This window comes from Liolophura sinensis, chromosome 10 (genome assembly GCF_032854445.1).
Source record: "Liolophura sinensis isolate JHLJ2023 chromosome 10, CUHK_Ljap_v2, whole genome shotgun sequence".
NCBI classification, from domain to species: Eukaryota; Metazoa; Mollusca; class Polyplacophora; order Chitonida; family Chitonidae; genus Liolophura; species Liolophura sinensis.
Window position 1 is genome coordinate 6,194,133 of NC_088304.1, and position 26,496 is coordinate 6,220,628.

Genomic DNA, 26,496 nt, shown 5'->3' on the forward strand with positions numbered 1-26,496 from the left:
GTTTGTCATGCAGTTTTGTTTGCATATTTGTCATGCAGTTTGTTTGCATGTTTGTCATACAGTTACTGGAAGAAGAGCTGTCGTTTATACCGGACAGCCTGGTTTCTTCTCTCCAGAAGCCTGACGTCAGTCGTTCACATGCGTCACTGGCTTTAATTTGGAATGAGGACATAAACAAAATGTGCAAAAAACAACATAAACATAGATATAACTTCACACTGTATTTATTATTTTGGGGAGTGAATATATAAATACAAGGGTAATTTTTCGTCAGGTATTTTCTGTAGTGAGCTTAGGTAAATAGGTTGATCTCTCGAGCCAGTCTCACTGAGCCGAAGTCAGGAATGAATCCCCCACACAGCATATCAATCAAGTGGCCATGGATGTCCTCTAGTTTAGTGACGCTATCGGCAGCGATGAAGTACTGACCAAAATCTTCACCAAATAGTTCAATAAGTAGTTCCTTCTCCAGACCAACCCCAAACCCAATTGCAAAAACTTTAATCCCTAGAAATTTAGCCCTTTTCAATTCGCGCTCAAGCGCTATTTTATCTGTGGGTTGGTCAGATAGAAACAGTAGCGTTATTTTAGCAGCGGAGTTTCTAGCGCCCTTATCTCCGGAGAATCCCGACATACGTACCTTTCTCATTAAGTCGCTATAGTCGCCCTTCTCGAAATCCATAAGCTGGTGCTGAAATTCCGTTTTACTAAAGTGGTCTGACAAAGAAATATCATTCTGCTGTGAGCACGAGGTCGTTACTATGGCGACTCGAGTCGCCTCGGAACCAATGGAAAATGACATCATTAGATTGTTGATGAACTTCAAAATGTGCCACGTGGTGGCCTCGCCGAATCTAGCCGAGTCAACGCCGAAAACTAAGTCTGTCGGTGCCATTGTCAAACAGTCTGAAAGGAACAGCAAAGGAAAATTATTTCTGTGACACCGTTAATTTTATTCAACAACAGCGGTGAACACTAAATTGACAGATATTTACTACTGTTGCTATCATTCAGTGAATACACTCGTAATAGCAGTGGCCTATCTCGTCATTCTTTTCTAGATCCGCCACTGATTAACATGGCTTCATTTTCCTTTATAGGTCTACTTGGGGAATTCCCCGCGACTCGAATCTTTAAAAGTTGCGTGAACCAATGAAATGCAGCAACACATCAGCTGTCGTGCGACAAATGTTTACCCAGACTGTGGTAGTTATGTCCCTGGCGAGATTCCCCGCCACACTCAACCCTGCAAAGTTTATCCACTTGCTCACTGGTAGGAATATTCTAACAGTATAATAACCCGCTAACCTTTCGGACGAACTTTTCGATTGGTGTTGATTGGTTGTTGTCTTGACGCAAAAGCACAGATTTTCCAGTGCGAGTCAATGCACATGCAAGCCTTTATACAAACCCACCGTACTTGCCTGACCAGCTTTCCTAAAAAAGTTTTCAGTTCAATAATTTTCAATTAGTATCCTTCATAGTTCTCTTGTCTGGCTCTCTCTAACGTGGATTCTGTAATGTTGTCAGGTCTTTCAGTCCGGATCACATGCTGCAAACCGTCCAATAATATTTTGTGACGAGACAGGCCGCTGATATCATGCGTGTACTCAGTCAGAGAAATACATAAATTACGCTAGAAGAACCTTTCAGATGGTCATCTCAACAAGACTGCATATTAACATGTCAAAAGATATGTGGCAATCAGTAAGTTATGAAAATTCAGCTGATTATTAAGCAAATTGCTTTTAGTATTCCTTTCAATACTTGTAGATTTACAAATACGGCGGTCAAAATTGTTTTGTTTTTTTTTAAATTTAATTTTCTCCAAACTGAAGTGCTATATTTTCCAAAAAATTTTCCCCTAAAATATTAGTCAACTGTATTGTGAAACGGTCAGACAAAAGTTAGTTATGTAGAGTTATAGTTAGTTATAGATAAGTTTTGTAAATAAAACACATTGCCAACCCACATCCCTCCCCCACCTCCATTGCTGTAGGTGTATGCAGTGACGCTGGGCTATGAACAAATACTTACCACCACCATATGACTGATCAGCCATTATTTCCGGTTTTACTTCAACTGTAGGGAAAATAGAGTACAGTTAAAAACTGGTCGACCATCGACTTAGAACGCCTCTTTATTATTTATGAGTGGTATGCCAATATCGAATTTGACGCTTAAATGTAATATGTCCAAAAGCAATTCTTACCAAAGTATTACCTTGGGAAGGTATACCACAATGGCCCGTTAATTACATCGTAAAACGTCGAAAATCGTTGACCCTTGTAGTAACTGAGCATATATCTGGTTAAATACTTGGCGATTAAATTACTGCAGGTGTTTGAGGCCGAAAGGATCAAACCTATATAGACAAGAATTGCCAGCATTGTTAACTTTGTTATGGTTTTGTGATCTGTAACCTATTCGCCAGCAAAGCGTGCAGCTGGAAGTCACGGTGTCACAATTTTAAGGCAAACATAACCATGAGACATCTTGGCTTCTGTTTTTTTCACTGATGCTGATTTATTACGCTTTTTTTCTGACGTACCAGCGCAAGCTTTTATGGCCAACTTTTTCTTGATGGATTGTAAAGCATCAAAATCGTCTGTTGTAAAGCGATATTCCTCCATCGGCTCTGAGGCAATAGCATCCAGCTCCTGTTTATCGACCTGAGGCCCAATTCCGATCACAAACAGGTTGATGTTCCTGCGGGTCAAGGCCGCTTGCTTCACGGTCGCTTTTGTGTCATGTGACAGGCCATCGGTCAAAATGATTCCGATGCGGACTGCGTCAGGACGATCATTACTAGGCTGAAAGGCGGTCTCCCGCATGAATTTCAGGGCTAGGTCGGTGAAGGTATTACCTCCCGTGTAGGTAACGTTCATAATGGCATCCTGAAGAGCCGGTTTGGACTGGAAAGACGTCAGTGAGAACTGCGGGTAAGCGTCATCACTGAACGTCAACAGACCGACACGCGTCTTGTCCTGTCCGACGTCAAACATGTCCACGACGTCCTTGACGAACTGCAGCTGTTTGTGGTAGTCCTCCATATATATACTGGTGGACGTGTCCAGAGCGAAAACAACGTCAGCCGGTTTCCCTCCACAAGCTACAATAGTGACAGTAAACTATAAAGGGTTGGTTTATCATCGTACGTTATTGATCACACATCCGACATCATTGCTGATTTCACAGTAGTATTTATAACTAAAGAATGACTTATTTCATATTGTCACCTAGCGACGACTGATACTGAGTTTGCCCAGGGCACTCTAGTTTCTACCACCTAGTCATATAAGTGACAAATTTCTTGAGCTCCCCGTTAGACAACAATTAACCAATCAATTACAAAAATATAAAGTAGGCAAGAAAGTTTCAATAATATGTATTTGTTGTACGTCGCATTTATTTATGTATTTATTCATGCCTTACGCCGTACTCAGTAGTATTTCACTTGTACGCCGACGACCAACATTATGATGAGAGGAAACAGGATGAGAGGAAACAGAGATGAATCGACGACCATCTACGGGTTGCTTAACGTCGTATTCAAGAATATTTCACTAACTAAAGAGCGGTTAGAATTTTGGTTGGATAAAATCGAACCCAGGACAAACCATCTCATCTTACCAGTCACCTGAGAAATCATCTGACTGAAGGTCGCGTCCAAGCCAGCGGGCGAGATTGTTAATCTCCAAAATGGTTAATCTAACAAAGCTGAGTTAATTTGCTTTTCAAAGAGCAAGGGTAGATATGTAAGGAGACGACAAATACAACGCTGTCGGTTTATACGGTATCTCCTTAAAGTGTGACTTCAACAAGTGTACAAGGAGAAGTCCTAAGTACTGTAACCAGCTGTAACCGGATGTTCAATTATATTCTTTTCCCCCACCGTTACAATGCCCCCCACCCCCCCAACGTTAAACATCACACGGACTGGATATTTCCATGGTTTTCTTATACACGTGAGTGTTAATCTCGCCGACGACGTATGGTTCAGCTGGCAAGGCTTAAGTTTATTGTGGCCACAAAAAATTGAACACAAATGTAATAACCTATCCTTTCGGTTTCTTTTTTAAAATTAAAATTGATATACTAAAAGCTAGCGCGTAGTAGTATGCATGCATGATGAAGCTATGATGACCAGGTATATTAAAAATAAAGACCCAGCTTTTTTTGCTCAAACTCCTCAAACACACCATTACCCCTTGTCATGAATGCAGTATATGTGGATTGTCTTCTGAGAATCTGAAGACGTTGTACCGAGAAACTGAGAACCTTGAACAAATTTCATCAATCAACTCTCCGCGGAAACTGAGACACCCTTTTAGGAAGAATTGGATGACCTATATAGGAATAACAAGAAATTAGGGGAATACGCTTGATCAATTGTTCGAGTAAGCTTTACAAATAATACTAGAAATTTCATCAAGTTTCTTTTCACATACCCTCCTGCATGTAAATCGTTTATCCAAACACATGCGCCTGTACAAAAATGGGCGTGAATCTGGGTTGAATATTGCAGTGGTTGAGTGGGGTGAAGATACGCAATGTTGATTGAATCCACTGCTCCTCAGGGTACTTAATTAGTGATTCACACCACATGGTACAAAACAGTAGTAAGTATAAAAACACAGACCTTCCTTGATGACTTCAGAGATTTCCGTAACTGCTGGGTGAATCGGCTTCAGCTGTTCTTCCGCTGTAAGAAATCATAGCAATACAATTCCATATTCTCATTTATTTTCAATATATGTCTCCGACGAGTAAAAAAGAAAGGGTGATCATTAAGTATACGAGATTGCATACATATAGAGACGTCTGAGTTTGAGAAATGCATGTAGCAGTGGAGGAGAATCTGCAGTACAGAGTTGACTTCCATAAATCATATACCGTGTTACACAATTCCGTTTGTTTCACATGTAACAGAGGCTTACGATTTCATACTTGCATAAGTCACTCAATTTGGATATATTTACTAAGATCAAATGCTATTCGTATTATGCAAAACTTGAATGATTCTAGTTGTGAACACTTCAAATTTGATTACCCTTTTACGTAATATATCTTACCTTTGCACGCTTTGATGGCAAGTTTATCTTTTATAGATGACAAAGAAAAGAAATCATCGATCTGAAGAATAAAGTTTTCCTTGGGCTCACTGCCAATGGCAGCCAGCTCGTCTTCGTCCACGCCCCATCCGATGCCAACAACGAACATAATAATACCCTCTTCTCTAGCAAGATACGCCTCTTCTTTGGTCCTGTCTGGGGTGTTAGACAGCCCGTCAGTGAGGACGATCCCTATTTTTGGTACACCCGGTCGGACATTATCGTCACTGAGCGCCACCTTGCGGAGATATTTCAAAGCTTTGTCCGTGTGCGTTCCACCTCCGTAGTTCTTGATGTTATCCACTGCGGCTACTAACGAATCTTTATCCAAGTTGGACCCCAGGTCGAACTGAGGGTGTACGTCATCGCTGAAGGCAATGGCGCCGACTCGCATTTTGTCCTCTCCAATGTCGAAGATGTCGACGACATCTCGGACAAAACGTATCTGCTCAGCGTAGTCTTCGGGGTAGATACTACTGGAAGAGTCAAGCACGAAGACGATCTCAGCTGGCTTCCCACCACAATCTGAAAAAAAAGTTCAGAGCAATCAGAAGTCCTCACATGGATCAACAACTTTGGAAATTTGTGAAAAATTTCGGCAGCGCGCCCTGACCAGTGTGTTAATGTGGTTACGGTTAAGATGCACGCAAGAGCTACGGGTTCAACCGTCAACCAATATCGACTTTCCCGGTCAATAATCGCAAGATCAATTCCCAAAACGACATCTAACACAAACCACCAAAGAACAAAGAAAGTGTATAAAATACGAAAATAGGACGCAGTCATGCAAAGAGAACCATGTTGGAGATTTATGTGTCGAAAATGACATTCGTACACCATCCGTCAACCAAAATGGACGTCCCACGTCAATAATCACAAAACCAAATCCAAAAACGACGAATAACCCCAACTATCAAACCAAAGACTGGATCATGCCAAAAGAAGTAGTGAACAGTTTTCAGTTTGCAGAAATAACTTGTGAGTTAGATTGAAATCGTAACATGACACACGAGAGAGACTATGGTTTCTTTAAATCCAACTAAGGCGAATAAATATCTCTTACAGCCTTTGCTATATATGTATTGTTTAAAGCTTGCAGATCATTAATATACCGTTTAGTGAATGAGTAGCATCTGGCCTTGACTGGGTGACGACTATGCCTTGGTCATCGGTAGGTAGAGAAACACTAAATGTCTATGAGGCCCTCTACGAGGGGGCATCGTCGTGAGTATGAAGCAAGCAATATAACTGCACTCACCATTAACTTTATCGCCCAGCACAACCTGTGAAAAGTAATTAAGCGATACTGATTTCAATGTCGTGACAACAAGCAAGTCTGTGCCACAGAAAAAAGGGAATGAAACATTCATCGTTAATTAATCCACCTTCCATAGTTAAATTAACACACACACAATTTATTTGATTGATGTTTTACGCCGTACTCAAGAATATTTCACTTATACAACTTCGGCCAGCATTATGGTGGGAGGAAACCGGGCAGGGCCCGGACGAAACCCACTGCTGGCAAACCTTCCCACGTACGGCCGGAGAGGAAGTCAACATGAGCTGGAGTTGAACTCACAACGACCGCATTGGTAAGAGGCTCCTGTGTCATTACGCTGCGCTAGCGCGCTAACCCAACTGAGCCACGGAGGTCCACCACACATCTTTATCATCCATGAGTAATTTTATGATGGCAAATTGTTATGTAATTGTATTATATGTACATATTAATTTACCAGAACTCATTCATTTCTATACCATCATTGTATACCGTGGCATTTGGCTTACACATAATATTCCCGCCTTTCACCGATGAAAACTTTGGAAGAACACTGGAACTCATGCACAGATAACCCTTGCCTTTCACTGTTACAGCAAGTATAAATATATTTGATACCACATTAATCGCGGATGTTAGAGGGCACTGGAAGACAACAGAGCCGTATGCGTAGGATTAATGGAAGGCGTGATTTGTTTGATTGTAGCTTAATGCCATACTCAACAACTTTTCCCTTGTGCAAGGGCAGTCAGTCATATGGGTGGAGTGAACCGAAGTACCCGGCGTGAACCACACAAGTTGCTGACGAAATTTCCCGTGTGTGGAGCAATTTTTTGGTGGAAGATAAAACTGTTTTCAAGGATATTATAAAATAAACCAGACCTCTTGAGTGAGTGAGTAAGTGAGTGCGTGCTTGGGGTTTATTGTCGTACTTAACAATTTTTCAGTCATATGACGACGAAGGAATCCTTAGGGTGCATGCAATGCGCCTCCTTGTTGCAAGACGGAATTCCACCGCTCTTTTATCTAGCCCTGCTTCACTGAGACGCTTTACCGAAGGCAAGTAAGCCCGAACCATTATACTGATACGTGTCAACCAATCTTTAATCATTAATCTTCATCATGGCTCTTAGAATAAAATGATACGATTAGCAATGGTCGACCTGACTTCCACAAACATTTACTTATTTATTTGATTGGTGTTTACGGCGTACTCAAGAATACTTCACTCATACGACGGCGGCCAGCATTATGGTGTGAGGAAACCGGGCAGAGCCCAGGGGAAACTCATGATCATGTGCAGGTTGCGGCCGTGGAGGAAACCATCATGAACTGGCATTGAACTCACAGTCACTGCATTGGTGAGGCTCCTGGGTCATTACGCTGCGCTAGCATGCCCTAACCAACTGAGCCACAGAGGCCCCGCTTTAACAAATAGCTGACAAGGCGGTACATATGGTATGGAGTTAGACATCACTATAAACATATTAATGCTGGAACGCGCCTGGTTCACTGACATAATCAGGATGTTATCGAAATATTTGCTTACTTGTTTGGTTGATTGATTGTTACTAAACATCTTCACGTATCACGTATGAGATCAGTCTTACATTGTTATCATTGTTAATGTCATTGTTCCCCTTATCAAGAGTAACGTAATGATGACTTTACCTGGAGCAGGAGTGCAGTAGCACGGAACCACAGCAACAACCTGGCTGACGACAACATCGTGGTATATTGGTTAGTAGTACCTGAGTTGTTCTGGCTACGCTGAGGGGACTCGATAAGACCACCACTGTTATATATTTCCAGAGTCGGAATCTCGAATGTGACGTGTCGTATACCATTTCCATTGGACCGTCGTATACATTCCACAACAACAAGCATCATTCTTGGCCAAAATGGGAAGGAAATTCTCCGTGACATTTCAAGTATTAGTAACCTAGCGCTAATATGAATGGCCAAATTACAGTAATTTACCGCCGGTGCCAATGATAACTACTTCTGTGCAAACAAACGACTCATATTCCTCCACTGTTTTGCATCCGATAAATACTTTTGGGTTGGGTTCCAATTTTTGATGAAGTCAACAAGCAAATTATACCCCACTTATGCCAATAAATTATATTCGCGTGTATTGCGATCTTATGGGGGTGCCAGGCACGCACATATATTCGATATATCCACAGCCGTATTGCACCAAAGTTGACCGAGAACAGATACGAGCGCAACAACTGATAAGGGACAGATATGAAAGGCAATTGATTTAATCTTGTCCACAAATTGCGATAAATCGCAAATTGTTGTCTACATGGGCAGTTTTTGGTAGGTCACCTGGGTTTGATTTATGCAAAAACGACATTTTTGAGGGATGACTGTCATTATGGAATCCATTCCGAGAAGGATATTATGTTCAGCAGGTCATAGGGCACAGCGAAACATTTGTTACGTTTAAAGAATATCAGCATATTTTTAAAAGCCAAAGATGTTCATGTTTAATTTAAGTTATGTAGGATAAATGAATAAAAATTTCTCCGCATGGGGTCAATATTATGGTATGTTAAATGTGATGACAACACAACATTTTTAGCAATCCTTGACCAGTGACGTCTTATAAATATCATTTAATATCTCTGCGTGTTTCTGCCTAATTCTACATAAGCCATGGTGCTGAGGCCTTTGCCTTTATTTAAGCATTTACATAAACAGTCAGAGAATAAAAACTAACTGAGGTAAATAGACAGGATATAGTTAAGACGTACAGCATAGAGAAAAAAACGAGAGGAGCGACGACAGTGTGATAGCTAGCAAATGATCACACGTAACCGGCAAAATACGGCTTCTTGTCAATTTAACTCAGTTAAGGTATTATTCTAACTGTTCATGTAAATGCATAAATATACCAAAAATGGCTTAAGCAGAATTAGGTAAAAAGAATGCAGTTATGTTGATTGCTATTTATTAGACGTCACTGGTCTAGAATTAATCAGAATGCTGTGTTATCACATTTAACGCACAGTCACATTGAAAGTAAACCGTATTTCACGGCTTGCGTGTGGCCATTTGCCAATTATCAAACTGTTGTAGCTGTTCTCATTTCACACTCTTTGTTTAAAATTGTTTATTATCTTTTAATTGTTTTACAGCGTTCTCTGGAACACTAGAACAAATCATGTTTCTGGTAGGATAATGCCATTCCAGCAAACTCGCCTACCATCCCTACATAAATATAGCTATGGAACTATGGGCCGGTGGATTTTTAACACGGTACACCACCGAATATTTTGAAGTTTTTAACCTAGCGTCCAGCAGCATCTCTCGTCCAGGGCCCACGTTGATACCCTGAATCCCGTTGTAATAGGTCAAACACCACGTACTTCTATCGTTCGGTTCTGGGTACAGCTACACCGCATGTGCACCAGATCATATACAATTCCAAAGTTGTTAAAACAATATGTATTGGGTTCATTTAAAAAACTGCGGATCTATGCAACTTTCTACTGATTTGCGTTAGTGACAAAAGAATTACGCTGTCAAGAGATTACATTAACAGCATCTGTGACATCACTAATAAAAAAAACTTACGAACTTAGTTTACAAGTTGGAAAAAAGTTTACAAGTTTCGATGATTTTGTAAAATAAAAGTAAAACATAAAAATATATATAAATATATAAATATAAAACCTTTAAACGCCTTAAAGTAATCCAAATGTCAACTGCTGAACACTAACAGCAAACATGTGAACGCAAAGGCATATTTTAAGCAGAGACAAATGATGAATTTCTGTAAATGTATAATTAAGTAATAACATTTTATTTGGTATTTGTTTCAAACGGGGTTCTGAAATGGCCAATAATTAAGTGGCAATTAACATTTGAAATAACAGCTCAACTAACAGTTTAAGTTTTCTTATATGCTAATCGTATATCCCAGATTCTCAGTCTTCCGTGGCTGACGATGGCTGAGTTGGTTGTTACCTGTTTTGCGTTGATTGTTTTCTAATGTGACATTTCCGGAGCCCTATAATTGACTTACACCACCACTTCCCCCAGAACCTTCCCGAGTCTCATATTGACTGGCGATTATATGTCTTGATTTTATATGCGTCTGTTTGGGAAAATAAACATCATCGTTATAAGCCTAATTACGGATAGCGTTGCGCAGGAGCTAAATTTATTTATTTATTTGATTGGTGAACTCAAGAATACTTCACTTATACGACGGGGGTCAGCATTATGGTGGGAGGAAACCGATCATTTGGTAAATACTTCTGAGCATCTTTAAGAAAGTGGAAATACGACGATGTATAATCGCGATTCCAGGTTACACGTGTGTAATTCGTGCATTTGGATCCGAGATTTGGCTACGGATTGAGGAGTGCAAGGACACTGTCCTGTTAATATTGCCATTATTGGTTGTTGATACATTATAAATTCCGGCACTGTTATTTAGCCTCTAGTTAAAATATATCGGAATTGTGTCAGTTTTGGACATAAATGAACACATTTTGCACAGGGTAACAGACACCTCCTGGAGGTTACCAAGATGACAACTAAAATATAGTGATCATGTTACAGCTTGATTTCTCGCTACTTGTAGAGAAACGTACAAGTTGTATGTTGTGGCATGGCATGGCACCACCGAAATCTTTGGTGAACTATAGTTTAGGGGTTGAAGTTCATATATAAATAGTACGGACAATTAATGTGTTTACGAAGTATACAAGTGACCAGTGCAGATATACATGTACAGTATGCGTAATGTTTTAAGTAAAGCACTAAAGGACTTTTTTTTCGAAGGAATCTATGCATTCAATTAGTACGAAAATGATGCTTAATATGATTTGCTTGCGTCATTAAAGATTCGAGCATCATAAAGTTCTGCAGTTATTTTCTCAGAGTTCTGCAGTTATTTCTCAGAGTGTTTCAAAATATTGGTTGCACAGGCTGTTGAAAAGGTTGAAGAATAAGTGTAATGTAATTTAAAGCATGAATATTTTCAACAGTGTTGAAGAAAGCTGTTTGCTTGGCTTTAAACGCTAGATGACGGCATATGTGTAGCTCGGTCTTGCGCTTGTGTTAGGGACCTGGGTTTGTATCTCTCAACAAACTCAGCCCTGGTGTATTCTCTAACCGTCTTTTCTGACGGTTTAAGTCCAGCAGCTTTGTCTGGTGAGCTTGATGGCTCCATTTGCTTATTTTTCTTCGACCGTTTTGCTAATTTCGTTATCAGTCCAAAAATGTTGACTTTTGGTTTAGTATTGCCACACTGGTGGTTGCTGCCTTGAATAGTTTTAGAAGGATTATCAAGATTACAGGATTCCACCGGCAGTGTATTTGAATTTAGATCACTACTAAAGCGAACCATTTTTCCACGACAAGAGTTATCGTTTTTGGTAAGATGAAGGGCAAAATCCGGATCGTATCTTCGGTCCAAGTCTTCCGTGTACACCTCCCCGGATGCCGTTGTTATGGTCTCCACGAGATCGGATTTGATGGCGGTAGACCCGTGTAAAGTCTGGACATGCTGCCGTATCCTATGTTCCCTGAGAATGTCATCGGAAAGGTTTTCATCGGGGATATTTAGTCGAATGTTTTTGGACCGACTTTCACGCAATTCTCGAAGATCCCATAAGGAGAAGCGACGCTTTTGTCGCCCTGTCGCACGCCTCGAAGCGCCGTGTCTGTGTCTCGTATAGGAACTAGCAGAGGAGCTTGGCCGAGTGTGAACATCTGGCAGTAACATGCCATATACCATCTTGGAGGGCCGTTCCCGCGCTCTTCTGTGATCAAATCTGGCCCACTTCCGGGAGCTGCTCGATGCCGACGACTCGCTGGATGACCAGTTAGAGTTCGAGGATTCATCCGACATCTCGCTGTTGTAGGACCGAGGTGATCTGGCGAGAACAAGGGTACGATTGTCTCCCCTGGATGTAGAATCTTCATAGCCAAAGTCCTGTGGTAGGCGGTCTACCAGTGATGCGAATGACGTCACGGATTCGTCATCGGCGTCAAGATGAGTACTCATGGAAGGAACGGCGGAGGAGGCAGTGACACTGTCAGACGAGTTCAGCGGGCGATGGTCATGGTTCACGAGAAGGCGTGGTGGTGAAATGTTCGACTGTAATTCTCTAGGCCTGTCTCTGTAAGACTCTGTCTTATCATCAAAGGAGGAGCCAATGTGTGCGCCGTCACCGAGGATAGAATGCTCCACTGTGGAATGAACACTCCTGAAACAATGTAGCATAAGCCGTTGTTCTGTAAAGGTCTTTATGGGCACGGTTACGTGTTTCCATCAGTACAAATCAAGAAAACAAACGAATAGAAGTAAACTTTACAACAACAACCAAAGAAAATGGCCTTATTCTACGTCATATTACATATTACATGAGCCGAAGTGAATTCTTCTCTCTAGGATAATATCCAACAGATATCATTCAATATAACACTTCCAACACAAAGATTCTTGCTAAATTCTGACGACTTTAGAAACCAACTTATAAACTTTAACATTCCTTGTTTTTTAAAGTGACATTTCACTATTTGTGATATTCAGTGAAATTTATTTTACGCCGTCGGTAAAGAGTTTGGCAGGACTTATAGTGGACCCAGCAAAGCTTACTGCGTTAAAACTCTGACTAATCCAACAAAGCTTTACTTTAATCCGAAAAGTTGACTCTGAAGTTGATGGAAAATGTTAAATTTGAGCTTAAATTTAAAAATACAGTCAGGATTAATACTTCAAGCTAATTCTGATCAAAGCCTAGGATAGAATCGTGATTCAAGGTCAGATTGCCGGTTTCACGAAGCGTCCTTAGCCATGTAAGTGTAGGGGCCGGTTTCATGAAGCTCACTTATCTAAGTAAGCTCTTAACTTTCATCACAATGTATGTTGTAGAGATATAAGTGCACTCAGCTAAGGGCAACTCAGTACTAAGTTAGCTTCATGAAACCGGCCCCTTAACTATTATGACAAAATGTATGCAGGTTGTAGAGACATGAGGTGCACCTAGCTAAAAGTCACTTAAGACGAATTAGGCCTCATGAAATTGACCTCTTCTTACACGACACTTACCGTATTATGACATTTCTCTCTTCTGCCTCAACCTCGCTTTCGTGGGATGTTTGAGCTTCTGTTTGGACATTATCCAACTCATTCGAGGTGGCCAAAATCTGGTGAAGTAGATGTCGCAAACTGTTGATACACTCGGTGGGATCACGATGACTGTGTCTTTCGATTTTCTCCAAGATGTGCCTAGATTTGTAATAATTCGTTGAAAAACTTACATACTGTGACTTAGATACTTGTGCCAGTAAAAGTAAAAATGTTTAAATATTTTTGTTCTTAATCAGTTTCAGCACCATGGCTACCAACCGAAAGCTTCTTTCGTCCTTTTGCATTCTTTTGCATTATTGCACTTCTTTCTTCAATCAACAAGATCACTACAGTATGGTTGGAATACTGTTGATGCGACGTAAAGCCAAAATAACTCATCTATAATAAACAAGATGAACTCGGACAGTCAAGATTTATGCGTCGACACAGACATTTGTATACCAACCGTCAACCAACATGGACGTTCTGGGTCAATAATCGCAGACCATTTCCCAAAACGACGTTAAACACAAACCAGCAAAAAACTAAAGTACATAAGGTACGAAGTTAAGACAGAAAAAACGTAGTCTATTAGATTTATTTTATTTATTTGAATGGTGTTTTACGTCGTACTTAAGAGTATTTCATTTATACAACGGCGGTCAGCATTGTAGTGGGAGGAAACCGGGCCAAGCCCGAGAAAAACCCCCAACCGTCCGTTTTGTGTAATCGAGACTGGACGCATACAGGCTTACATGTTTGCCTGTGCTATAGCTTCTTGCTTACATCCAACGTCACTAATTTACATACATGCCATAAATTGACCGTTGCTTGGCTGACGGAGTAATAGAGTGACTGCATTATGTGATAAACATTTATTTGAGTTTAGAAAATTAATTTTCAAAGTTTCCACTTACCACAGATCATTCCGTTTGTTGTCATGATCTCGGACGTCAAATAAAGAGCATAGTTTGTGGACCTGCGCACTTAGCTCTCTGCGCGCTTCCTGTTCCGCTTCTGTCCAAAACGACAGCTGTTGGTTGACCATTTGAACATTCTGTTTGGTTGTCAAAAAACGAAAAAAAACCTAGATTAAAAATTACAAACTTCGAGTTTCACGTGGATAATCTGAACTGTAAAACGGATTACTGACACTGATTATTCTCCTGCGCAACTCGATAGGTAAAATCAGGAGAGCAAAACAGATCCCCCTCTGGATCTGTTTCAAAAAAAAAAAACAAGTCAAGAACAAAAGAAGAACATTATCCAATCAAATAGAGCTACTGGATGTCTTCTGGATACGTTTTCACATCACTACGCCAAAAGGGCGTCAGAGACGCTTCGTTAGATTGTCTTCACGTGATACGGATTACAAACTAATGATAATAATATCATTGCTTGACATTGAAACTGGGAATCCTTGACACTGCTGGAAACGCTCCGAGGGGGTCGTACTCTGGTGATTAAAGGTCACACGGGTACAGGGAATTTGTAGACTACTGCCCCTCCCTCCTCCCGCTAACTATCTGTGGGGCCATCGTGGCAATAATTAGATGACAGTTGTGGGTCTGTTTTGTACAAATCTGTAAAAGACAATAACTTGCCAGAGGTCGGTGGTTTTTCCCTTCACCACCAAAACTGACCTCCATTGTATTTCAATCTTATCGAAGTTAGATAACTAAGTATTTTTAAATGTTTAGGAAAATAAAGCTCCACCCCATACCCCGGCGATGGTTAGTTTCAAACAAGCAATCACTTACATTTTCAATTTGTTGTGTTGTCCTTGATATTGCATGTTCCAATCTGAAAGTAAAAATGGTAGATTTGTAACACTGGATATATTATCAAACCATAAGACACAAAGCACCAGTTCTACTTGTTAGAGATATACAAAAACATAGCGGTTTTTAAATCTTTTTGTAATTTAATTACTTGATATTTCTTCAATTTTAGTTCAGTTTCTGTTAACTTCAGCATTAATCTTATTCACTTTTTGTTCAACCTTATTATCTGTCCTTGGGGAACGTAAGAAAGCTCTTTACACCTGTAGCAAAGCACTGAATCTATTCATCGAAACAGACACTGGCATACGAGCCGTCAACCAGTATGGGCGTTCAAGGCTGTTTACGAAAGCTCTACAACGTCGTCACTTCCTGTGTGACACGTCACACTTTCTGTGTAATTTACTAAAAATATGTATAACATCACAGTACCGATCACAAAAACTTAAACACGAACATCATCCTCTCCTGGTGCTCCCCATAGTTCATTTTTTGCATATATACGGTAAAATGTTTAAATGTGAATTTTAACATGAAAGGTTCACTACGTTCGGGTCACACGCAGAAATAAATGTTCATACAATGTACTGGTCCTGCAGAATTTGCGCTTGTGTACCCTAGCCGATAAAAAAAGTTGTGAGAAGAAAATTTGATCTCGGTTACATAATTTCAGAATTAGGTCTTGTCACCTAAAGGTCAGATTTTGGGCGTATGATAGTTCCTGCGCCGTGCGTGTAGTATCGTACCACTGGACCCAGTATGATAAAGCAACAACCTGACAACCGATTACAACTCCAGTTATAAATTATTTCATTATTACATAGTTTGCGACCTCTGACATTTTTGACATTATAACAACGGTAGTGGTAATCTTTTCTGCACTGTTTGACGTTTATAGTAGCCAAATGTAGACGTTATAAGAGACATTCGTCTTCCAGTCGGAAACCACAATATTTGCAATCTCCATTCTTATAGCACTTGTAAACCATAAAGATGCGTTCTGCTGGTGGACTAAGAAACCTGATGCCTTTGTATCGTTTTCATGGTATTGTTTGTTGTATGTGATTACAATTCAGCATATTTTTCAACAATTTGTTTTTGCCTAATTCTGTTACAGTCGTGTTGTTTTTATATATGACGTTACTATTTAAGCATTTACATAAACATTTATTTGGTAACTGATGTATTTATTTATTTGATTGGTGTTTTACGCCGTACTCAAGAATATTTCACTTATACGGGGGGGGGGGGGGGGGGGGGGGCAGCATTAGGGTGGAAACCGGGCACAGCCCGGGCACAACCCACGACCATCCGCAGGTTGATGACAGACCTTCCCACTTATGGCTGGAGTGGAGGCCAGAGCTGGACTTGAACTCACGGCGGCATTGGTGAGAGGCTTCTGGGTCATTACGCTGCGCTGGCGCGCTAACCGACTGAACCACGGAGGGCCCCCTGTAACTGATGTAAGCTGACAAGAGAGCTTGTTTCACGTGGGTATAGCTATTTCTGGACTATCTCACTGTCGTCGCTGCTCTGGTTTTACGCTCAGTTGCAAAACAATCTTAATCGTAATTTCCGCAATGAACACGAAGGAAATAATATGCAAATAGCAAATAAAGGTGATAAAAATAAAATAATGAGAAATTTGGATTCATGTAAGGAGAAGCGTAAAGAGAAGAGTTTGCAATGATACCGGAAAGACGCAAGGCGTGTTTTACACGCGTGAATTTAGTCCATATGTGCTTCATGATTATGTGCAGTTCCGCTTACCCCGGGGCAAAGACTGTATATTCATCGTGTTAGGTCGCTGGATATATGGACAGTTGCAATCGAAGCGCAGCTGAGATACATATTCTAGCACGGTACACGATTTGAATACTGATTTCACTCAGTCGCTTAGAACATGCATACCTTGCATCTTTCCAATATCACTGAAAACTGATGACTGCTTCTCTTTGCATGATTCCGTCTTGTTTTCGTACTTTATATACTTTCTTAGTTCTTAGGTGGTTTGTGTTAGACGTCGTTTTGGGAACTGGCCTTATGATTTTTGACTGAAACGTCCTTACAGGTTGACGGCTGGTATACGAATGTCTGCTTCGACGCATAAATTCAGGCCATATACTCGTTCATAAGATGTTGTTAATCAAATCTATATGTGCATTTCATTTGCCCCTCGATTATGAATGTTCGTGTGTCCAACGTGGTAATTGTGTTCCCCGCGATGCGTATACATCCTCTCGCCACAGCTTACACGTAGTTAGACACGTTAGGAAGGAGAGTGTGTTACACACCTGTCGATTATACACGCCCTGCCGACGACCTGATCCACCAATTTAATCTCACTTTCAACTTGTACCAGGAACTGGAAGCAGAAATGATGGCCATATCTGTCAGCCGCATGCGCTGGGCGCTCATCATGGCCGTTGCAAGCCGTGAGGTCAAATTCGTGCAGATACAAAACCTAAAAGAGAAACGAAATATCAAATGACTGGAAAAGGCTCGGTAGTAATGATTTAAACAGCAGCTTTTTAAAAAGAACAAAGTGATTTAGATATAATGTACATATTCTTGTTCTTATTAAATTGTTTCATATGCTAATTCTACGCTTACAAGCAACTAAATTAAGGCATCATGCAACACTCAAAATTCAAGAATTTTATCCACATACCTTCTCTTTTTAATTAAATCATCGTCATCTCATAATTGTAAAATCATCAAATATAGGTAAATGAAAACGGTATAGCTTTATAAGGTCACGAAAATGTAGTCCATGGAATATTGAATATCCATAATATATACCCACGTGAAGACATTGCAGTCGCCCTAACTGAGCTGCCACATGACCGGGTGAGTTACCGCCCTTGTCAACGACAAAAGTACGCTCGTCTGACTTCCTCTTGAACTCTTTTAGTAAAATGGTCAGGCACTTAGGCTGAAGAAGTTAAAGAAGAAAGGGTAATTAAGTCAATCAGTGAAGCGTTTCAGGACATATTTACTGGTGACAATTGTTTGTGATTCGTGGGGCCCTGAAGCAGTCGCATCGATGCCTGACAATCGATCATCCATGGCAATCGAGAATAAAGAGATGCGTCAACATGGTCAGTGCGATTGATATACATGCATCGTCACGAGAGCTTTGGCTCAGACCCCTCCTGGAGGGTAACGAATACATAAAGGTGATGCAGAGTCATCCATAATGTGAATAATCGTATTGTAAACAGCTGCCTGCCCCCCTCTCACCCCCCCCCCCCCCAATTCCGTTAAAATGAATGTTACCTGGTCGCCTACTATCGCCGTGGTAATCAGACGTTCAACGTCATCAGTTGTCAGTGATATCTGGGTATTAGTGTGGGACAGGCTGATATACGCACACAGGCAGGTCACGTGACCTTGCTGTAAAAACAAATAAAACATGGTCAAGAAGCTTAGTAGAAGCATCACATTAACTGATTGCCACTGTCCATCACATTAACTGATTGCCACCGTCCATCACATTAACTGATTGCCACTGTCCATCACATTAACTGATTTCCACCGCCCATCACATTAACTGATTGCCACCGTCCAACACAATTACAGGTATGTTTTACTATTAACTCAGTATTAGAGTCTGCGTCTTAGGTGAAAGCTCGAATGGTTTCTGGATTATGGATTTATGTGTTTTTTACCTGATTGGTGTTTTACGCGGTGCTGAGGAATATTTCACTTATGGGACAGCGGCCAGCATTTTTGGTGGGAGGAAACCGGGTAGAACCTGAGGGAAACCCAGAACCATCTGCAGGCTAGTGTTGTTTATGGAGTTGGAAATCTGAAGGGCATATACTCTGATTATATTTCCGCCAATATAGCTTTGGGCAGTTCGGTGTTCTTATTTATGTTTTGTGAAGCACAAAATCAAACTTGTTTGATTCATCATAAAAATGGAAACGATGACCATGGAAATCTGTTTAACATGGAGCGAATCTGATCGAAAGCAAGAACGTTGGGGGTCAGTTCAAAATGCCATCGGAAGAGTACATTTTGAACAGAGGTTATAGATTGCAATGCATGGAATTTTTCAGTAGATCACATTACTGTAGCTTGAAAATTTTCGCACTCTTCATTTGCAATTTCCAAATGAGATTTCAATATAAATCACGATGACGGAGCTACTGACAGTCTCACCGGATGGTTTCGATCCCAGAACTTTTTCCCCAACCCTACACCTCTTCTGTCTATTTAAAAATTCACGTATATTTTGCATGATTTCTACAACACTACATTTTTGTATGCAGTCTTGCTTAATTTTAAGCCATGGGACCGGGGGTGTGTAATTGGCTGCTGTTTGCTGCTGTTTAAGTATTTAAAGGAACAATTAGAATAAAACCCTAACCGAGGTCAACATGCATGAGACATTATTTCACCGGTAACGTGTGACCATTTGTCAGCTATCAGACTGTAGTCGTTGCTCTGGTGTTGCTCTCTAGGCTGTAAGTTTTTTTAAATTATATTAATTAAGTCATTCATTCACTCTTCTATCCATACCCAATTAGCCCCCACTTCCCCAACCCTCACGACAGACCTGCACTGTCATGTCCACGGGAAGCACACCGCAGTGGTTGGCCTCTGAGGTAAGATACAGATGTGAGGTAGCAATTATGGTCATTATCTGATCATTGCCGGCATTGATGCACCTGTGGAGAGCATTGTTGCCTGTGTCGTCACGCCACGCGCTGATGTCGTCAGAGGAAAGCAACTGGTCCAGAATTTCCTACAATTTGGAAAGAATTATACCACAGTCATTTTATGTCAAACTGCAAATTCCTTTCAAAACTATATGCAGACTAGCCACCGAATTGTATGATTTGAACTTTACTAGTGCAGTCCCCGTTTAAAATAACGTATACCTGCCATATCCGTCTATATTGTGGTGTTAAAGTTTGGTGTAAATGACACGCCTCTACTTAGTATAGGGAAAGTATGAATGTAAAAGCGAAAGATTTGAGACGTCATAATAGCCCAGTTTGCATACACAATACACAATTATCCGAATACCCTCTTTGCACTGTCTTAGGTCATCCCCATTCTCAAAAGTACAGAGATTCCTTCCATAATAATTAGGTGAAATGAGCTCCATCTCAAACAGAACACTTATCAGAATTAACGCTACACAAGTCACTCTAATATGCCATGTAAGATAAACGTAAAGCCTTAAACTTGTCACAATGGAGAAACATTTGAGAAGAACAGAACTGTTCCTCTCCAAGTTTCTCCAAGTTTTCTACAAGCTACAAACCTTTGTGTCCGATGATCCACTTTCCAGTTGACGAAACAATTCGGAAATAGTGTCAAAGTTTGGGAACTTGTCCGTGTCAGCTCTGTGGTAAGTGCACTTTTCTCCATTCCCAGATTTATTGTTATCATCCTCTTGGTAAGACTGAAAGGTCCTGTTCCCGATATCATTGTCTTCGTTCCAGGAATGATTTGTATGAGTTCCATATCTACTTCCGTGTGGCGCTGGTAGAGCTGCCTGATTGGTCTTTTCAACAAGTAAGCCTTGGTGATGACTGGATTGTTCCACTTTAGAGGAGGGGCTGTTGTCAAGGGTGTTACTGTTGTCAGCCATTGTTTTATTTGTTACAAAGTTTCCAACGACCCTTTCTTGTACCAGAGAAGAGTCAGTGATGCCATCAGAAAGGCTATTGTTATGGACCTGTTTATTGGCGAGGGACTGATGCAACTCTTCTGAGGAACACTTAAGTTCTTCTTCAGGCTGCTCTTGTATGGTTGAATAGGGAATCTTATCTATTTCACTTTGTTGCCTTTTAAATTTCTTTCCACATTTTAGTCTGATGCGCATGGCAGTTGGTAGTCGGAGCTTGTACGTAAGCGGGACAGCCTTTTGTTTGTTGGATGCCTTGTAATCTGAATTATTACTTTCCGTTGGTTCGTCTTCCACTGAAGTGGCCTCACCGTGAACCAACTTCTCCTCTTGCTTTATTATGGTACTTTTTGATTTCTAGCAACACAAACATCATTAAAACTGGATAGAAAATAGGTAAATTGGATATTTACTGAAAGCTACTTAGATTCTTATATCTATATTGAAGAGGAATATAACAGCTATTCTAGTATAGATGCAAAGAATACATCTAGTATAAATGCATAGTATGACCGGCTTATAGCCGTGAATATTGATATTTATTTTGATAAATTTCAGCCCTTATATAGATTGGTAATGTACACAGTTATGGTTTTTCATATAGTATTAGATGTACTTCAGTATACAATAGACTACCGTTCAGGTTACCCCATAACTTTATCATGTACCAATTTTACCAGTAGAAAAAATCTTCGAAGATCACAAAAAGTACGCCTTTATAAACCCTATTCTGGATAATTTGCTTAATGAGCCACAAGAATATTCTTAATACTCCTTATTTGGGTATTTACACTTCCTGTTATCAGATGTTGCATACAACAGTTTGGCTTCTAAACGTACAATCGTATACCAAAATGGATGATCCCTGTGAATAAATCCAAGGCCAATTTCCAAAACAACCTTCAAGACAAACTACCAGAAGAATTAAGAAAGTATATATAGCAAGAAATTAGGACAAATTTATGTAAATAGAAAATGCCGAAAGGACGCAAGGAATGTTCTAGACGCACACATTATCCAGATCGTGTATGATGCTATTTCGTTATGTGACGTTAATCACAATATGTTACTCAGCTGCGCTGTGACAAATTTATCAGCACCTCTAATGCTGATGTAAACGAAACAAAAACGTTAAAATATATAAAATTGAAAAACTAAAAATTGCTTTACATACTTTGTGTATTCATGGATCCGTGCATGTGGATGAAGGCGATTTTAGCTTCAAGTATGAATAATACCCGGGAAAGAAGAGTTGAAAAGTAAAATCACCACTTTTCATAAGTCAGGAAAAGCAACTTGCCTTTTCTTTGGTTTTGGCGACATTGTCAACAATGTCGGCGAAGCAAGCGGAGATACTATCGTCAATTTTGAACTCATTCACCAGATTGTCTATATCTAAATGCTCCTCCTCATCTGCACAAAGTGACGTTTCATGCTTCCGTCTTTGGCATTCCATGGACAGCATATCTACAAGATTAAAAGCGATCACTCTGTTATAGTAAAATGAATGGCGAGCGAGCAGAACAAGTTCACAGATTAGACTAAAATGAACGCAAACTTAATAGCTTCCCACTACCAGAGTTGCGTGTTCAAAACCGGTTGTAATGTTGACCTTTTTGTGTCATTATCTTGTAGTATGATACATCTAGCCAGATGCATTGATTTGCCCATGGTTCAGTTTTGTTTCTTCTCACCGTAAACCTTGTCCAGGTGTATTATTTTTAAAAGCAAGGGACCAGTTCCGTTTTAAGATATCTAGACGTTCACTTTTTTAGTGTGACTTTGACAGAAAGTCGATAAGAATAGGTCTACTGATCTAATGGGGACATTTGCGCAGTCCAGGGTTCCACGAAGAACTTGATCTTGCACGTTACTAGCAGAAAATTACATCACTAACATGTTAAAGGTTTATTTTCAAGTTGGTTTCCATCATAAAGGTAACATTTGGTAGCATATAGTGCTCTGTATATTGTCGTGAAGTCTGGTTTAATTGGCTTCCTCACTAAAAAAACAACTTACATTGAAAATAAATGAAATGAATAAATATCAGTGTGAACAAGTAACACCATCATTCCTGAAGGACTTACCGAGCAGCATTTCCGGATGGACCTCTCCTGGCTGTGGGGCACGATGGGACCGGCGGTACAGCTCGTGCTGGAGTCCCATGCTCGGTCTCGCACGATGAACAGCCGCCATTTGGGCAGCATGAGATCATCCAAACCTGTCGGAATAACGGTACAGGGACTATGTGGTGGTGAAAAAGCAATCAATGCGGGCTTCAAAGGACTTATTCCAGGTGTGCACAGAAAATCGATGAGAGAATGAATGTATGGTGAAGTAGCCTCTGGTGTGCAGGGAATGGTCAGAAATGATGTCACTGGAGATGGCTGCTCGTTTTGTGGGCAATTGGGAGCGATTTGAGTGGTGATTTTCATACTGGGATGGCCATGTCTCCAATTAACCTTGGTGAAGTTAGCTCTCAGTTTCCGGTTCCATGTTGCTGCCTCCTGATTTGAACATGTTTTCGAAACGATATGGCTGCTACATTGCCCACGTGGTTGTAAACTATAACCATTCAATCATTCTCACTAAAAGTCGGTTAATTCCTAGCTTAAAACAGAGAATTAATCTTTTTAGTTTATCCTGCCTCCATCAGGCACTGGTGGAAACAAAAGGTGAACAGAGGTGAACCTGTACGACTGTAAATATTGTTACACAACAATAAAAATAAACTGTCTAAGAATAAATTTAACTCATAACATGAGCTCATTATACAAACTAGTGCATTTTCTAATTTTCATGCCTAGCATGTGTGCATCTGTTGGGGGTCCACTGGAATTCAATATTTATTGTGAGCAACAGTTCCAATTTTAATGACAAAAACTTTACAGCATGCAAATAGGTGAACTTAAGATCTCAAATATTCCCTGGTTTTTACCATTGGTCAAGAAAGTAAAGCAAAACATAAACAATTCAGATATGGTTTTGAGTGGCGTATCTGATAAGAATGCCATTCGTAAGGCAAATGGAAATTTCATTATATTGCAATATAAAGTTTAATCGTTTGTGTCGAGGAAACACAATAGTAAAGTGGCTGTACTGTATAGATTCGGCGCAATAAGCGAGATCCTGGTAACATGTCTTAATGTTAACGATTTGAGCATAAAACCCTTCATACATGGATATTGAGCTATTAATAGGTATTAAACTCTTTTATATTTACTCCCATGAAAAAGTTCTTGTATGCTGTATATTTAACCCAGTCTGTAACCTTTAAACATTGTCCATAAAATAAATTCCATCTGACAGTATGAATCTGTGAATCAGATACTCAGATACATGATGAATTACACTTAGAAGCCAAATACCGAGATTTCGTAAAAATCCAGGGGATTATATCAACATCAAACGAAGCAACACAGCTTACAAACCTGTATACTATGCATGTGATAGGAATGTGGAGAAAGCGGAATGCATGTATTTGAGCAGGTATAATAAATATGAAGACTTAATTAGCGACACAAACTCTTGGAATATTGAAGATTGGAGGAGTCAGAAAGTGGACTGTGTTTTCAGGCGATCTTAAGGACAAGTCAAATGCTTTCAAAATCTCAAACCGATGAAATATTATAGTCGACAGAATTTGAAATCAAACCCATGTGGGATTTTTATAGTGTCCATTTTTATTTACATTTGTAATCAACCTAGCGCGATAATTCCCAGCTGAAAGCTTGTGGCACCCTATTCTCAATGACGCTGAAGACGTACATGGATCACCACTTCACTGTGTAAGGTTCTATAATTACACGATTTGAATCATGGTACACGATTTGAATCATGGTACACGATTTGAAACCTGCTACACGATTTGAATCATGGTACACGATTTGAATCATTATATACGATTTGAATCATGGTACACAATTTGAATCATTATACACGATTTGAATCATGGTACACGATTTGAATCATGGTACACAATTTGAATCATGGTACACAATTTGAATCATGGTACACAATTTGAACCATGGTACACAATTTGAATCAAGGTACACGATTTGAACTCATTCGCCTAGAACATACCTTGCGTCTTTTCAACATCACTGAAAATTGTTGACCGCTTCTCTTTGCATAATTCCGTCTTGTTTTCGTACTTTATATACTTTATTTCTCAGTTCTTTGTTGGTTTGTGTTAAACGTCGTTTTGGGAACTTGGCTTGGTATTACTAACCGCATATTGGTTTACCGCTGGTATGCATATGTCGCGGAGATTTCATAAGCCTTCGAACTTCTTACTTACTTCTCAAAGATCTCAGCAAGAGGGTAGAAAGCTTGTGGGACATTTTACATTTACATGGTGATGCTTCCACTTCTTCACTATCATTAATCCTATGTTTGTATAATTAATAACACACACAAAGGCGACAATTAAGGCACAGTGATTGTGTTATCTAGTCACACACAAAGAGACATGTTTATCCAGCCATTTGATCCAACATTTCACACCATAGTCTTATAGTCCCTATATACTCTCTCCATATATACAGGCTTGTCCATGTTAAACTGGGTGTTTATTATCAGAAAGGCAAGGAGAAAGAATGTAATGCTAGATATCTGCGTGAATCACCAATAAAATAAATAAATAAATAAATGAAGTAATAAATAAATATAGGGCTAGATAATATCAAAGTGACATAAAATAACCAAAGAAGAAATAAACCAAAAATAAACAAATAATTAAAGAGCTCCAAGTATTATTATTATTATTCAGTGTATGGATACATTATAAAAAGTTTAATTCAAAATAGTAAAACGATTGTAAGATTATATTTGGATAGTAGGCATTACTTGCTTACAGTTCTCAGCGATCCCCTCTTTGTTATTTATGAGTATCTATACGAATACATTGTCTGAATCCTCTGCAGCCATAAGCGATATACTAGACTAGTTGGTATGAGACACACCCATTCCCCTCTCTTTACACCCATACCGTACAACCACGGGCTCAAACATGGATAACTACAAATCCTGAACATGAAGTAAATGTCCCGTATCTAAATGGGCATCTGACTCATTGTACGGTTGAAATTCACAGCTTACACGGTGTGAACGTCTTAACTGTGTCATAAACAAACTCACAGCGCCTGCACAGGTATACAAACCTATAAACGCTGCCACGGGCGAAAGGTGTAATCTTTTGATCTTGCCGATCAGATATTATATTTGGAATCCATACACTTCAACCCAAAGCTTAAAACGCATGTACCGGTACATAATTTGAGAAGGTTTGAAATGTAGACTTACCTTTCAGGTGTAAAACGCCTTGGATCTATGTAGATATGACGCCATCCAGGTAAACGGTTACCTCAAGGGAAGATTCCAACCCAAAGGAAACTTAAGACACAGGTACATAATCCGCGAGGGTTTTAAATGTAGACTTACCTTTCAGGTGTAAAACGTAGTGGAACTATGTAGATATGACGTCATCCAGGTAAGCGGTTACCTGAGGGAAAGATTCACCTGATGTATCCCAACTAAGGCTCCAGGCTGAACATATAATGCCTTGAGCTTCTGGGATC

The 26,496-nt window shown here is 40.0% G+C and overlaps 2 protein-coding genes across 2 annotated transcripts; both read right to left on the reverse strand.

Annotated features, from left to right (window-relative positions):
- Positions 1–208: 208 nt before the first annotated feature.
- LOC135477257 (collagen alpha-4(VI) chain-like) lies at positions 209–8,176 on the reverse strand. The gene is made up of 7 exons (XM_064757442.1): positions 8,068–8,176; positions 6,373–6,397; positions 5,076–5,639; positions 4,643–4,705; positions 2,552–3,112; positions 2,038–2,082; positions 209–906 (listed from the first exon to the last, which is right to left on the reverse strand). The coding sequence occupies exons 1-7, from the start codon at positions 8,122–8,124 to the stop codon at positions 293–295; spliced, it is 1,929 nt and encodes a 642-aa protein (XP_064613512.1). The 5' UTR covers positions 8,125–8,176; the 3' UTR covers positions 209–292.
- Positions 8,177–11,314: 3,138 nt separating this feature from the next.
- LOC135476467 (uncharacterized) lies at positions 11,315–26,496 on the reverse strand. The gene is made up of 12 exons (XM_064756497.1): positions 26,360–26,496; positions 23,005–23,138; positions 22,218–22,384; positions 20,552–21,274; positions 19,838–20,026; positions 18,553–18,669; positions 18,080–18,208; positions 17,568–17,737; positions 15,253–15,295; positions 14,410–14,549; positions 13,472–13,651; positions 11,315–12,626 (listed from the first exon to the last, which is right to left on the reverse strand). Exons 2-12 carry the CDS (start codon positions 23,111–23,113, stop codon positions 11,429–11,431), a joined length of 3,165 nt encoding a protein of 1,054 aa, XP_064612567.1. The 5' UTR covers positions 23,114–23,138; positions 26,360–26,496; the 3' UTR covers positions 11,315–11,428.

Bases quoted from the DNA above. Each gene is read 5' to 3' on its own strand.
- LOC135476467 (XM_064756497.1), bottom strand. From the start codon at position 23,113: ATGGCGGCTGTTCATCGTGCGAGACCGAGCATGGGACTCCAGCACGAG. The intron at 18,209-18,552 runs GTAACATTCATT...TAACTTCTTCAG, and splicing joins CGGCGATAGTAGGCGACCAG to CCTAAGTGCCTGACCATTTT. The intron at 13,652-14,409 runs GTAAGTGGAAAC...TTACAAATCTAG, and splicing joins AACAAACGGAATGATCTGTG to GCACATCTTGGAGAAAATCG.
- LOC135477257 (XM_064757442.1), bottom strand. From the start codon at position 8,124: ATGTTGTCGTCAGCCAGGTTGTTGCTGTGGTTCCGTGCTACTGCACTC. The intron at 4,706-5,075 runs GTAAGATATATT...GATTTCTTACAG, and splicing joins TGCCATCAAAGCGTGCAAAG to CGGAAGAACAGCTGAAGCCG. The intron at 2,083-2,551 runs GTACGTCAGAAA...TTTTCCCTACAG, and splicing joins GGCCATAAAAGCTTGCGCTG to TTGAAGTAAAACCGGAAATA.